The 15594-nt window shown below is 40.4% G+C and overlaps 2 protein-coding genes across 4 annotated transcripts in view; one reads left to right on the forward strand and one right to left on the reverse strand.

Annotated features, from left to right (window-relative positions):
• Positions 1-15393, reverse strand: part of LOC119728220 (myb-binding protein 1A-like protein) — a 47403-nt gene extending 32010 nt beyond the window's left edge. The window contains exons 1-2 of one of the 2 annotated variants that reach the window (XM_038200382.1): positions 15352-15393; positions 898-1002 (exon numbers count right to left, since the gene is read on the reverse strand). In XM_038200382.1, coding sequence (XP_038056310.1) covers positions 898-1002; positions 15352-15369 — 123 coding nt within the window. In that variant the 5' untranslated portion in view covers positions 15370-15393. Of the gene's footprint in view, positions 1-897; positions 1003-1932; positions 2250-15351 lie in introns of those variants that run through there. The other variant, XM_038200374.1, reaches the window with a different exon arrangement.
• LOC119728234 (eukaryotic translation initiation factor 4H-like) lies at positions 2330-12091 on the forward strand. Of its 2 annotated transcripts, XM_038200393.1 has the most exons (8): positions 2330-2469; positions 4308-4527; positions 5165-5219; positions 6405-6469; positions 7360-7429; positions 8178-8237; positions 9341-9538; positions 10543-12091. In XM_038200393.1, the coding sequence occupies exons 1-8, from the start codon at positions 2411-2413 to the stop codon at positions 10710-10712; spliced, it is 897 nt and encodes a 298-aa protein (XP_038056321.1). In that variant the 5' UTR covers positions 2330-2410; the 3' UTR covers positions 10713-12091. The 2 variants fall into 2 exon arrangements, with proteins under 2 accessions (XP_038056321.1, XP_038056328.1); XM_038200400.1 differs by lacking the exon at positions 8178-8237.
• Positions 15394-15594: the final 201 nt, after the last annotated feature.

The following is a 15594-nucleotide window of genomic DNA, read 5'->3' on the forward strand; positions in this document are numbered from 1 at the left end:
CCACATGTTTGAAATAGGATAAGTAAACAATCCAAAACATGTAATTTTCGGGGATTTCAGGACCTAGAGGCCCTTTAAGCTCTATGTTACATTTTTTTATGTTCAGCCATACATAAATGCAGGCCTACATTAAATCATCCGCACTGCTTCAGTGTCTTAAAAGAAATTTGGAGGATTTGAAAGGACTGAGGCAAAGGTCCCCCTCCACTGAACACATTCAAGAAACAACGGAAGATTGTAGAGGATCAAGGCAGAACATAATTTGTACATGGTGGCAATTGGAAGATTTTTCAGGATTGAGGATGCTTCCTAGCCAAAAGGGCCTGGGGTATTATGGACTCAGTACTGAGAGCAGTGAGGGTGCTTTAATTCTCTGGACCAACTACAGTGTGGCTTTCATTTCATCGCGCGGGGCACGGAAACACTCTCGGAATGAAAGCCGCGCTGTAGTTGGTCCAGAGAATTAAAGCGCCCTCAGTTGACAGCAAAATGATGAGAAACGGCCGAGTGCGAGACTCTAATGATCCTGGTGAACAAAATTCTGGTAAATTTCACATTTGAGGGATTTCAACCCACCCTAGAGGTACCTATCCACATCAAGATAATACTTGTGAAATATTGAGGCCGAACATTTCATGACAGGGGAGTTTGGAGGTTTGAAAAAATTGAGAATTTTCTGCTACAGCAACTTCAATTGGTCTTTCTGTAAGGTTTGTAAAACCTTACAGTTCTAAAAGTACCCGTCACTGAAGTGAAATTGTCTCAAATAAGGCCATTTTTCACTTAAGAGCCCTCAATCCCCCGGCACGACCTCAGCCCCCCCCCCCCCCCCCCCCCCCCCCCCCCCCCGGCAGTAACCTCTCTTTTCACCGACTTAGTGCGGGCTTTATCAATCACCTGAGCTAGAGCCATCGCATATCCCTGCCGTGCTCCCTTCCTTGGTGAAGCCAGCCCTCTGACAAGTCTCTTGAGAGCATACTGGACTTCCTCGCACAATACATCCTGTATGGACAAAGTCAATCAGAACAAGCAATGGTTTATTTAGCCTGTTTATTTATTTTCAGGCATTCAATTAAAAAAAAAAATACTAACAAAAAATGCTTGAAAACGCAAGCCCGAGGATTTCCTTGTTTTTCCGCGGAATGTGGTTTATGATACTTTTTGGTCATGTTTTTGGTGATCGTATAGGTCCCCGTTCCTACAGAGATCAAAATCCACTTTTCAAATATATGTATTTCACTTACCAAACTAGTTCAAGTAGTTGGCGTCATTAAGAACACGCAGTATGTCATTACTATAGTGGGCAGGGTTTTGAATTTTTGAAGGAAATTTGGGGGTAAACTGATGATGATGATGACAAAACGCAACACGAAAATATACAAATGTAGATGGTGATCGCCGTGATGTACCATGAACATGCAATATCACGCTGAATTGCAAGGCACCAACCGTAAACCGCGAATGAAAATCGCAATTTCTACCCCAACCTCCTAAGAAACTGTTCGAAATTCCAAAAAAAAGGTGTCATCAAATTCAAAATTGAAAAAAGTCTGATTTAGGTTGAAAATGTCATTTTTGAAAAAACACCCTTGACTCTAACTATTGATCAAAATAAAAGAGGGGCCCTACACTACACGATCGCCTTAAAACTACTAAAACATGTAAAATCAATCGAACAATCACAGTTCACACTGTCTTCACAGTCAAATTTTTTTTTAAAATGCAAACAAAACGAAACACGCATTAAACTTTTAAACAAAATGCACTTCCATTTCTGGGGCGGAGTGGCAATGGGGGAGAAATTGCAATGGGGCCAAGCAGCAATTGGGTAAAATTACAATCATGACAATGGGACGATTTGACAATGGGGCGAAGTGTCACTATGCCAAAGTGAAAAACACGATGTTAAACATGTTGCACCACACTACGCACCGCGGCCGTGACCGTGTCATCAGGTTTATGCTCCGTCTGCTTTCTGCTGACTATATCAATAAGTCTTCCCGCAGCTTCCACCCTTTTATCATCCACTGTGGCCGCAAGGTCCCAGAATGTTTCCAAAAGTTGCTTGTCCTGTTTACTGTGTTTTTCTGGCTGTTTGTGAACCTTATTCACGGTAGCCTTCGCGTCCACGTGCAGCTTGTCGGCCGCCATGTTGTTATTTGGAATTTAATGTTTGTTGGGTCGAAATTTCGTAACTCCAATAAGTTTGATATTTTGGGTTGAAATCAGGGTCTAAACCGAAGAAATATTACAAGATATGACTTTATATTGGAAAATTACATTTTTAATATTCCACTACTTCCTTTGTTTTATTTTTAAAACCAATTTACAAATATCATATTCAGTTAAATCTCTTGAAGTTTAGAGGTCAAAAGGTCAATCTGGATGTCTTTTTAGACTCTAATCCAAGATGTCGGGACATGCTGATAACTACAACGCATTTTCGGGCGGCGCAGGAAATTATTCGAGGTTAGCCAGTTTATATTTTACCGATAAAAAACATCTTTGGACTATCTAGTTTCAATGTGTGTTATTTTTGATTATTTTACTGCCCGCATTGTGCAAAAATTTGAAGTATAAGTGTGAAGCCTGAAAATATGTTATGCACAAAAAATACAGCATGGCTTTTGGCGCAAGAGGGCGCCCTCATTTAATAAATGTGCACATTTCTTGCAAATCTATTATTTTTGTAATGCCAAATTCTGCAAATATGTCATCTGATTATATGTTATCCTGTCTTCAGTCCTAACATAGGTACAACTATAGAATGCAGGGCCACTTTACTCTACATCCGCGCCTCCGTACGGCTGCGTGGAGGCGTGGAACCGCAGTCGACCTTCCTCTGAAAATCGATCGTGGAGTCGTGGAGCCGCAGAAAATTGCGCCCTCTATCGGTGCGCGTCTCTGCGACTCTATCGGTGCGCGTCTCTGCGACTCCGCGACTCCGCGCCTCCACCACTGAGAGACAGTGCCCCGTCGCCCTCCCCCCCCCTTCCTAATTTGCACGCCCAATTAAAGCGACTCTGCGACTCCGCGCCTCCGCGACTCCAGACAGTGCCCCGTCGCCCTCCCCCCTTCCTAATTGGCCCGCCCAATTAAAGTGACTCTGCGACTCCCCGACTCCGCGCCTCCGCGACTCCAGACAGTGCCCCGTCGCCCTCCCCCCTTCCTAATTGGCCCGCCCAATTAAAGTGACTCTGCGACTCCCCGACTCCGCGCCTCCGCGACTCCAGACAGTGCCCCGTCGCCCTCCCCCCTTCCTAATTGGCCCGCCCAATTAAAGTGACTCTGCGACTCCCCGACTCCGCGCCTCCGCGACTCCAGACAGTGCCCCGTCGCCCTCCCCCCCCCTTCCTAATTGGCCCGCCCAATTAAAATGGATATGGATGCTTCGTTCTCAAAAAGATTCCGCCGAGAATTGCGCCCTCTATCGCTACGCGTCTCTGCGACTCCGCGACTCCGCGCCTCCGCCACTCCAGTGCCCCGCGTCTCCGCGATTCTGCGACTCCAAGACTCCGCGCCTCCGCCGCTCCAGACAGTGCCCCCAACACATTTACAAGCACGCCCTCCCTTCCGATCCTTCATGAGAAGCTTTGAAGACAAGTGCAGTGCATTCCTTCGCTGTACTTAGCACTTTTTTGCAGGTTTGCATATCTATTACTCCTATTCCATCCACGCCTCCAGGCAAAATAAAAAACCTTGCTTCGGCGTGGCCCTGCATTCTATAGTTGCTCCCTAACATAATGTTTATGTTTGTTTTATATTTCTTAAGTTATAAATAACCCCCAAAAAATGACAGTTCAATTGTTTTATCGCAGTGGCCATTATGGCTATCGTTTTGGCAGTCGACCGTCTGGTTCCCTGACCTGCATGACCTGTAAATATTCAGCGTCTGGCTCTTGCGACCAGACTATCACCCAAATAGTTCTCGGACTTCATTTCCCTTTAAAAAAATATCAGCCGAAGCCCCTGATTAAGAAAAAAAATGATATCTAGGCCTACTTCAATAAAAAGTAGTAGGGCCTATTTGATGAAAAAAAAACATAAAAAGTAAAGAAACTTTTTGTGATAAATTTTGCATTTTACCATCCATGGTCCTCATTTTCAGTCAATAGTCCTATTTTTAATTTATGCACAAGTCATTGAATCGACGTTTTGAACTTTTGCTCGCTGAATTTACATGTATTCAGTTTGGTTAAAAATTTCCCTCTTTACTCTTTCTGTCTTTCACTTTCATTATCATTGAATTTTCAGTAAAATGAATATATTTTGACGAAGGATTTTTCTACCATTTCACTTCTACACAGGGGACGTGATCGTGACAATGACTTCGGAAGGGGCGGTGGGGGTTTTGGAGGTGGTGGTTTCGGTGGGGGTGGGGGATACGGTGGGGGAGGGGGTTACGGAGGCGGTGGGGGAAGGCCACAGAAGCCGATGCCCACTGAGCCCCCCTACACCGCATATGTAGGCAACCTACCCAACGACTGCTTGCAAGGAGATCTGGAGACAATCTTCTCAAGTTTGTCGGTAAATCTCAAATAATTATGATTGGGGTTAGAAAATATATTAAGCCTATAACCTTCCCAAATCCTTCAAAATCCTCTTTGCAAAATGGAAGATTTTGCAGGATTGAGGCTATATGGCAAAAGTGTGTGGCTGATTTCGGCAGATGCATTGTGTCAAGATCTTAGGCCGGACTTGTGTTGTTTATGCTCAACCGTGCATAATTTTAGGCCGAGATTATACATGAAATCCTCCGCATTGCTCCAGGATGTCACTGGCTCTGCCTCAACATATTAACAGTGATTGCCGGAGGATTTTGCATGATTGAGGCAGTGGTCACCCCTCCAAGGACCACATTCAAGAAGTAACACAGGATTTTGCAGGATTGAGGCTGTATGCTATTTTTACATGGAGGCAGTTTGACGATTTTGCAGAATTGACGTTACATCCAACATAAATGCCTAGGGAGTTAGGGTTAATTAAAATATCACAACCATCCTATTATTTATTTTGTTGCCTAACTGAGCCTACATCCCTATTACATTTAGAAAAATAAATCAGTTCTGTGAAAAAAAAACATTATTTCGTGCATTTTGCAGTATCTCCCCACTCGCCCCTAAAGACTGATTTAATTTAAGCATGAGGTTTTTCTTCTCGACAGGAGAAGATTAAAGTTATACGCCTGGTTCGTGATAGGGACACAGACACGTTTAAAGGTAAGTACACTCGCTGTCTTATCCTACCTATGCTACAGATCCCTCAAATCCATTCCAAAATTGTGAAACATCTGTAAGGACAATGCCCTCAGAATATGATTTGATGGTTTACCATATATGTATGTCTGGAAATTACAATATAACAGGACAATTTTAAAACCTTCAAAAATATCTAATGTCAATTCTAGTGAACTTGGGGAACGTCTCAAAAAATTAAACCAAAATATCTTGAGACTCGAACCGTAAAACTCCAATGCACTAGTGCAAATATTTTTACCACTCGGCCAGCAAGTTTGCAGGGGTTGGCGGTTGCACCTCATGACAAGATATCTCATTTGTGAGTTTGTGAGGCTCTGAATAGGACCAAGGGAAACTCAAAAACTCTCAAAGAGGGGTTTGTTTTGGTCACTTGTGCAACTGCAACTTAGTCTTAGTGCTTACCAGTGTTGTAGTACTCGTACTCGGTACTCGTACTCGAGTACTACTTGAGTACTTTTTTTGGAGTACTCGTACTCGTACTCTACTCGAATGTCAAAGTACTCGTACTCAAGATGACGGTACTCGTACTCGGGCAGCAAAGTACTCATACTCGACATGTCGAAATTGTACTCGATCATTAAAGTACTCGTACTCGAATAGCAGTACTCGGGGGGGGGGGGGGATGTTATAGCTTCACTTACGATGGCCTTATTTTATCGATACTTTCAGTTTAAAATGGTCGATTGGCTTGTAGAGAAATCGACATTTCCTGATTTTCCTCTGTGCACGTCTGGACAAACACATTTAACAGCTAGCCGTGAGTGGGTCTGTATATATCGGTCTGACTGGGCCTGGGCCAATTACGCACAATGAACCATTTGCCGTATGGCCGTATTGCCGTATTCGGAAATGTTCGTACTCGCACTCATACTTGGAAGTGCAGTACTCGTACTCGGAAGTACAAGTACTCGTACTCGGAGACCCGTTCTTGTACTCGGAGGTACAAGTACTCGTACTCGGCAACCTAAGCACTCGGTACTCGGAAAAAAGTACTTGACTACAACACTGAAGCTTACTTCACCATGCAGACCTTCAAATCATATGCCATATGTTCCTGTGAGGTAAATGTTTACTGTCTTCCACTAACTGTCAGTTCTCAAAGTGAATCCTCTCTTTTCTCAATTGTTCCCCCCCCCCTCTCCCCAGGGTACAGTTATGTAGAATTTGATGACCAGGAGGCGCTGAAGGAAGCACTTCAGTACAACGGTGCTGTAAGTACAACTACAACTAGCGGGGTGCCGTGGTCCAATGGTTACGGTGTTCGACTCGTGTGCCGTGGGAACATGGGTTTCGAATCCTGACCGTGGGAACATGGTGCTTGTGCTCTTGAGCAAGGCACTTTACCACTATTGCTTCGTCCTTCGGATGGGATGTAAAGCCGTAGGTCCCGTGTGTTGTGTAATGCACGTTAAAGAACCCAGTAATGCTTATAGCTAGGAGAAGGGGTTTGCCCCGGTGTTTCTGGCAGTGGCTGCTTAATGCGCCATAGCACCTTGTAAACCCTCATAAAGGTGCTACATAATGGGTCTCATATTTCTCATGTACTTCATTCATCTGTCTCTAATAATAGACATAATTTCCAGTGCCTTGAGTACCTAATTGTTGGTAGATACGTGCGCTATATAAGACTCCTGTATTATACAAAGCCACCAAATCCACCCAAATATAATAACCTGGTTTTACAATATTTTGGTAGGTTCAGGACAAGATAAAAAAAATACTTGTAAAATGAGAACTTGCCAAATTGTTAATTCACACAAATTATAGTTAATTACACTTTATTCTCCCTAAAAATACTTGTGACATTTTCTGCAAATTTGAATTTGCAAAGTTCAAAGGATATATTGGAAGATTCAAGAAAGCTTCTTGCCAAAAATATTTGAGAGAAACTAAATTAAGGAAAAATTATTCAAGATTCAAGAAAGATTCAAGAAAGCTGCTTGCTAAAAAAACAGAGAATATAAATTTAGGAAAAATTATTCCGATTTGTAAGTTTGGAGATGTTTCTTGCCTTATTTTGATCAGCGTTTATGTATTTGTTTGCTTCTTACGTTACAGCATTCGTTTTATCAATCATGATTTTTACCATATTTGTGCACAGGTTTTTGAAGGCAAGCAATTGAAGGTTGATATTGCTGATGGCAAGAAACCAAGAGATGGCGGGCGGGGAGGTAATTTAAACAACCTTTTCAATTAATTTAATTTAATTAATTTGATTCTGGATCCTGTTAATTCCTTGAGTTGAATATTGGCATACTGTGAAGCAGTACAGTACAGTAGTGAACATACCAGTTATAAAATAGTCAATTTAGGCTTAGAAATTGTTTATTTACTGTAACAGCCAAAAAATTAACAAGGTAGGGAGGTTGGAAATGATTTTTTTTTAAAGTTTATTTATTGGTCTTTATACATAATTTGTTTAGTTTAGTACCTTTAACAGTATTCTGTACAATGAACTTGTGTTATCCAATAACACAATTCACACACATCCGTATGTGATTTGTTTTGGTTTTGCTGAAAGAACACTCAACTTTTTTGTGATCCGTGGACAGAACCTTAAAACGGTGGTTGTGTTTAAACTTCCGTAACTTGAAAAGTACAAGAGTGATTTGAATGATTCTTGTACTAAAAGAAAGCTTATGAATTGGGCTTTCATATCCTAGATTTTGAAAGTGCTACATGGAGAATTTCACTAAAACAATGGTCCCGACATTTTGGTTTCGTTTTTTTTTTACTCACCTTGTATACACACAAAACTGGCATAGGGAAGAATTTTTTAATTTCACGTATACATGTACTTTATTTGAAATTTTTGGCCGAATGTGGCAGCAACAAGTTTGAGGCCGGCAATTTGGCGGCAACAAACTCCATTTCCTTGGCCTGATAGTGTGATTTTTTTTTTTTTTTTTTTCTTGGCAGGTTTTGGTAGAGGTGGGCGGGGCAGAGGCGGCCCTAGTAGAGGGGGATTCAGGGACGAAGGTAAGACTCGTCCTCATCATTGTTCCTTGCGTTCTTTCACATAGACAATGTACTCTCATATATGCCGACCCTCTCACAGTATCAGTACCTGGGTCTCGCACTGTATATCTCACTTGTCAGCCTGCGTTGTCCACCCATCCAAATTAACCCTAACCCTCATGGGTATTTTGGCTAGAAACCCTGCCAAACGCAGCAACATGCAACACTTGTCTAAATGACAAGCCTGCCCAGTGTAGCAAGATCCATCGGGTCAAAAGTCTCAAGGCCACACTGCCTCAGAGTCTGTGGTCCCCCAACGCAGCAGGATACAACTGTGGCATTGTTCTATGGGGCTAGTTCTCATTGTCTCAGGAGTGGCTGTTTATGCACTGGTGTTGATAGCTGAATGCATCAAAGTGCACCAGACTTTTCCACCTGATACACTGTGCTGCGTCTGGCAGGGGTAGGGTTTTAAGGAACTCTCTACCACCATCCTTCAACCCACAGCCTTTCAAGAGCTTCATCAAAAAGCTCCATCTCATATCTCTAGTCTCCTTTGTCAAGCATCCTTTCAGACCATAGGTGCTCCCTGCCTTAACTTGGCATTATCTACTTATAAAAACAATTCTACTGGTGTCTAGATCAAGCACATTTGTGGGGCGCTGTGGTCCAATGGTTACGGTGTTCGACTCGTGTGCCGTGGTACATGGGTTCGAATCCTGACGGGAACATGGTGCTTGTGCTCTTGAGCAAGGCACTTTACCATTATTGCTTCCTCCTTCAGATGGGACGTAAAGCCGTAGGTCCCGTGTGTTGTGTAATGCACGTTAAAGAACCCAGCAACACTTATCGCTAAGAGAAGGGGTTTGCCCCGGTGTTTCTGGCAGTGGCTGCAATATGCGCCGCAGCACCTTGTAAACCCTTAAAAGGTGCTACATAATGGGTCTCATATTTCTCACAAACTTCATTTACCTGTCTTTAAAAATGGACATAATTACCAGCGCCTTGAGTACCTAATTGTTGGTAGATACGTGCGCTATAGAAGACTCCAGTGTTTTCATTATTATTATTTTTATTAGATAGTTAGAGTTCATATTACTGTTTGCATCTTTTTCAACTGCCAGGCAACGACTTCAGAAGGGGCGACAGGGGACCCCCACGGGGGGACGACGGGTACCAGGGTGGGGGAGGCAGTAGGGCACGCGATGACTACGGGCCGTCGAGAGGATCCCGAGGGGGTGGCTACCGAGACAGAGGGGGGTACGACAGAGGGGGGTTCGAACGCACTGGCAGGCCAGACGACTTCAGAGAGCCCGACCCTGGTGAGTGGACAATTTTTTGTGGAAATTTAGTTGCACAGTGAAATCTCGATAAGTCAAACCCCAAGGGAATGGGTTCAGCATTTGACTTCAGCAGAGTTTTGAGTTAAGCAGGGTTGTATATCATTGTAATACTACTGAAGGCAATAGATTCTTTGTTTGATTTAACAGTTGTTTTGAGTTATCAGAGTTTGACTTATCAAGATTTCCTGTATCAGAAACAAAAGAAATGCAGTCATCCTCCAAGAGTGGTAGTGAACAGCAAACTACCCAACAAAATTTTAAAAAAATTGTTTGAAGTCATTCTTAGTGATATTTTAATGGCAAATTACAAAGTTCAGAGGTAAGAGAAAAACCATAGAAAACTAGAAGACCATGAAGTACATTTTGAAATTTTTTGAATGTGCAGATACAATTTATCCTTGGCCTGTACCGAAGTTTCAGCGCTGTGTTATGTAAGCTGAGTAAAATCCTGCATGTTGTGCAAAAGGGTTGGGTTGGGATAGGAATCATTTGCCCTTGAGCATTAAACTGAGGTCTTGCCATGATGACTGATAGCAAGGCAAATGATTCCAATCCCAACTGCGCTGCAGCCCTTTTCACAACATGCAGGATTTTACACAGCTTACTTAACACAGTACTGAAATTGAATAAGGCAAGGAACTTGGTCACAGTGTCCAAAAATGTTATTGTGATCAATTGATCATAGTGCAGTGAGCCGCGAGGGTAATTAAATGAAACTCATAAGGATTTAGGCCAAGAATATGAAGTATCTGCACAATTAAACAATTTCAAAATTGACTGCGTGGTTTTGTAGTTATCTAAAAAATAGTCAGACGGACTCCTTTTTTGGGGACATACTGTAAAATGACCAATATGGGCCTACATGCTTCTCAATGGTAAAACAATGCCAGTTTGTCCCCATCAAAGCCTGTGATGGACTGCGGCTTTCAATAACTTTCCATTAATACCATACGCACATACTTTTTTTTGGAACAATGTTTTAGCTGATTCGGCAGGACGGCCGAAGCTCAAACTCCAGAAGCGAACCGTCAAGGAGCCCGTCAATCAACTGGCGGACGCCATGCAGCGCAGCTCCATCTTCGGTCAAGGGAAACCGCGGGAGGAAGGCAAGCCAAAAACGGACAAGGACGGGCCACGGGAAAGCGCTGATTGAAAGAAAGCAAAGAAAAAAAAAGGCAGCTCGTTTCAAAAGCGTCTGTAATTTGTACCAAATTATTCGTAAAGAATTTGTTCAAAGTGTCCCCGGCATTATTTCAGCACCGGAGGAAGACGGTTTAACTTAAAAAAAAAAATTAATCAACATTGTTATGTGCCCTTTGTATATAAAAAAACAGTTTTGTCCTTAAAAAATATTTTGAGAATTTTCTTCATCGATAGCAAATTGAGATTTGTATAAAAGGGCTACACTTCTAGTGTGAGGAAACTCCCCTAGTCAATCAAATCGCAAAGGTGGCTTTTATGTTTAGATTTCAAAAACAGAACGTGATATTTTGTCGTTTGTGTCCGGTTCAGTAGTGTTGGATCGTGTTGCTCGGTTTAAATATAGTTTCAGCGATGGCATTATTTTTACTGTGTGTTACGTTCCTTTTAAACCAAAAAAGGTGTAAAATGCAACTGAAATGATTTGGACGTACCGTTTAAGGTCTGATATGAAAATTGTTATTTTTTTATAAAGACCTTTAAAAAAAAATGCAGTTGCGATTAAAAAACAAATTTCCAGTGAGACTGTCTTACTCCCCATTAAATTCCTACTTCAAAAGTTTTCTCGTGAACTTGTGACTAGAAATGTAAATTTTATTCCAAAACGATTGCATGACTTTTTCTTGTAATCCTCCATTTAAGTGTGCATCCCAAACTAACCCCTTTTTTTCTGAAAGGCTCTTTTGTTATTTTTTTCTGCATGGCTAACATCGAGTCATTTTTTTTTCAAGTTAATGACGCAAACTATGCTGTTTAGCTTTTGAAAAAAAAAATTTTTTTAATTTTTTTTTATTAAAGGGACTCTCATGTTGACATTTCTTTGGTTTGCAAAGGAATAAATAAGAAATAAGAAAACTTCATAGATGTCTTCAATTATTTCCACACCGAGCTGGAAATTAACTTTTTTTTTCACGGCGTTCACCAATTCCAACATTCTTGTAAATCGTTTGGTTTCATCTTGTAAAACTCAACAGCAGGATTTTGAAATCTTTGGATGCCGTTCTAAATTTGTTTCTCCCATTTATCCTTTAAAATTTCATTTCGGCGGGCGTCTCGAAAAGGAACTCTTTAACACACTGTTGGTATAAATAAACACCCGTTAGTAGAATGTAGCTAGCAATATTTCTTAATTGTCTTTTAAATTAAGCGTTCTCTTTATAAACATCCTTCGAAAAAAAAAAGATAAAAAAAAAGTAAATGGACTATTAGAAGCTGCTCCACCTTGTATTATATGCTGATAATAATTAGCAGTCAAAAGGCAAGAGTAGGATTTCCGTATGTACAAAATGGACTTGATGCCATACAATAAAATGTTTTCAAAGTAAACGGTGACAAGTGTTTCTGGTTTTCATGTTATTAATGTGTTGAGTAGAATCATGCCTTTTTAGCAGTCAAAGACTGTGAGTCACATTGCTGACTATTGGAAAGAGGAAAATTAATCCGATTACGTGGTACTTTTGTCTGATTGAACCACTTTTATTATGCGCCAAGGAAAGTTGAGTAAAAAAAAAGGGAAAAACAAACGGGTTCAGACGTCTTAAAGAAGGAATTTGTGCAGACAGAAAATATTTGCATTGGAAAAATATTCGTACAGAATTTAAAATTACTACAAAATCCGTTTCATTGTGAAATTGTTCATTTTTGATTGGGTTATAGGATTTGTCGCATACCACGGGGGTATAAATAATTTTTAAAAAAAGTTAATGGTGTGTTAAACAAGTGCATGTGCACAATAATTTCTGGCGAAAAATGTGACGCCGATGGCGCATTTGAAACACCATAATATAGGTCAATTTTCATTTCATCCTGGATACTGTCCAACCAATACAAAAAAAAATACCACATGAGTATAACATTACTGCACATATTTTGCCTTCGTTAACAAAATTTTCATAAAAAACTTTACAAATTGTTACAAACAATTTTTAGAGTTTACTGACGATAGCATGGCATTTGCTCAATTTTTGGTCAAATATTTTTGGTCGAATTTCCAGGGACAGACATAGGCAAAATAGGCGCGCATGCGCATCGATCGAGACAAAGCGCGTTTACCCATTAACTTTTGTTAAAAGTGCATTAACTCACGATGACATGGTACTTGCTCAATTTTTTGGCCAAATATTTTTGGTAAATTTTCTGGGAACAGACAGATAGACAGACAGACCGACCGACCACTAAGTGACATGTAGAAGCACCTGCCAGAGCTTAAAAAATAAAATGACTCGACACTCGTCACTCTTCCAATTGATGGATTACGTTTTATTTCAAAAATTACATCCTGCAGTAATTTGTACAATTTCTTATACAAACAGTGACACAATATTCACTTATTTTCCAGTTTTGTTTACAATATTCTACAAAACACAAGTTGCTTTTGTTTTCAAGTCAGTGTACACAATTCACAACAACAGTCCGTACCAATACATTTTAGTCAACGGTTACAAAATACAAGTTCGTGTATTGATTTTTTGTCTTGTCAAAACTATTTACAAAGTCACAGTTAGTTCGGACATGACACGTTATGATTTTTTTTTTTTTAAAGTAGAAAGATTGCGGGTAACACCATGTTGAAAGTATTCTCTTCTTGGAAGAAGTGTGGTTCTGAAAAGAACCGGTTGGTTGAAGTTCTACACTCAACCAATCGGTTCTTTTCAGAACCAAACTTCTTCCAAGAAGAGATTACTTTCCACATGGTGTTGCCCGCAATCTTTCTACTTATTTTTCATCCGCCATGCAAAACTTCAAGTCATATGCAAGATTTTTTTTTAGTGTATTTGTATAAAGGGATTTTCCCTTAGAAAGGTAATTGTAGATACACGCACACATTTTTTTCACGGCTTGTTTACTTAGAAATCCTCTCGATCAATGATTGATTTAAAGCTTGACTTTTTAATTTGGGAAAATCACATTTTCACATGACTTTATCTCAGTTGATTCAATAGCGGCAACTTGATATGAAAGTGATGACTTTTGATTTTAATAATCATGAGGACTAGTTATTACTTTGTGAAACGTTTAGACTAATGCGGGGAACAAAATTAGAAACCATTTTTGAAGTGGTGCCACATCCGCGTGCATGCTGCACGCGTTCTTAAAGACAAGGCGCACGCGCATTTTGGCAACCCGAATTGGTCGAAGGAGCCCGGAGAACGTGCGTACTGCCTGAGCGCATCTCCACGGCGCCACCTCAGAAAATAGTTGTGGACACCATGCCTTGTAAAAAGCCTTTAAAAAAAACATGGCTCATTCCTCACACAAGACAACCGTAAAGTCAACCATTGTTTTGTTACACGTAGCATAAATGTATGCCAAAAGCAGCCATGCAATAACAAAAAATTTAGCTCACTGCAAACTCTGATTAACATGAACACAAGTGCCACATGGATGGAACACATATTGAATGAGTGTTTTTTTATATGAAAAATCTTGTGTGCAATAATAATTGAATAGTCACAGCAAATTGCAACTAATGTATGATACAACATACGCTTCTTAAAGTTCAGCATAAAACATGAGATCATGTTCTGTGACTGGTATGATCAGGCATGAGATTTTTTCAGACTTTTGTCTGAAATCGGACTTTTTGAATCTGAGAGAAAGATATTACCAGTATAGAAAGAGATATACCTTTCGACCTGTGATTCAATTTTCAGACTTCTTATTAAATTGACCATCTCATACCTGTATGGTGTAACATGGGGTGATGTGAAGAATGTTATAGTCGCTTTTACAAACTGGACACTCCGAGCGTTCGTGAACATTCATATTACATCATGCAAGATAAAACAGACACAATTTCACCGGTGCCCAACTGCACAGGGCAGTGTTGTTTTCATACAAATTCCCTGGTATGTTCACCAATCACGCCATCCAGCAATTAGGACTTATTGCACAGACTTTTTTTTAACCTTATTAGTATTTCTTTTATCGCCTCGTTAAGATGGGTATTATTACAATATGTGCTAATTACAGATTGTATCATAGACAATTGGCTTTTTTTTAATGAAAAAAAACCCACAATAATTTAATGTGACAATTTTTACAAGAGTTTTGGCCTGACATATTTTTGAAACAGTTACAATTGTTCAACATCATGGTGGATTTAAGTTGAAACTGATCACTTGTCCGAAAATGTGGAATTGTTTTTCAGTACCTATAAAACTGATGATTGTAATGTTTTTATTAGTTCATTTTGGAATATATACATGTACACGAATGATTCTTTTTTCTTTTCTTTTCATTTTAATGCATTGGTTCTGGTACGGCGATATATGGGATGAACTTACACAAGTTTGGAATCATATGTCTCTGATACAACTGTAGTCCGAGTAACTAGGACTCTACGAATCGCCTTTTTTTTAACATTTGGAGATAGTCAGGCGATAGTAGGGTCCTATGATCTTAGAGTACATGGCAATACCAATAACCTATTTTGACCATTTTCACTCATTCCCCCTATCAAAATCTTCAGATTTCACCCCCAAAACAGTCCTCAAACTGCCTGTGCGCCCCTGTAGGCTTCAGTGGGAATTGAAAATACAAATGGTGGTGGTTAGGTTCACATACCTTTTGGAAGAAAAGAGAAATTTCACCTTCAATTCGGGAAACATCCTTGTCACAAACGCCTTGTTGGAGGCTGCCATTTTGAATTCAGGAAAAATTGACTGGGATCAGACAGACCAATCACAGGGCACTTTGATTGGTCACCTGGATTGGTGACCAATCAAAGTGCCCTGTGATTGGTCAGGTGACCAATCAAAGTGCCTGTGATTGCAAAATGCAGATTGTAAAGTAAAGCATAGCAAGTTGGTGACAAACAGGTAATAAAAATTAAA

Source organism: Patiria miniata, unplaced genomic scaffold (assembly GCF_015706575.1).
Source record: "Patiria miniata isolate m_02_andy unplaced genomic scaffold, ASM1570657v1 HiC_scaffold_1, whole genome shotgun sequence".
Lineage (NCBI taxonomy): Eukaryota > Metazoa > Echinodermata > Asteroidea > Valvatida > Asterinidae > Patiria > Patiria miniata.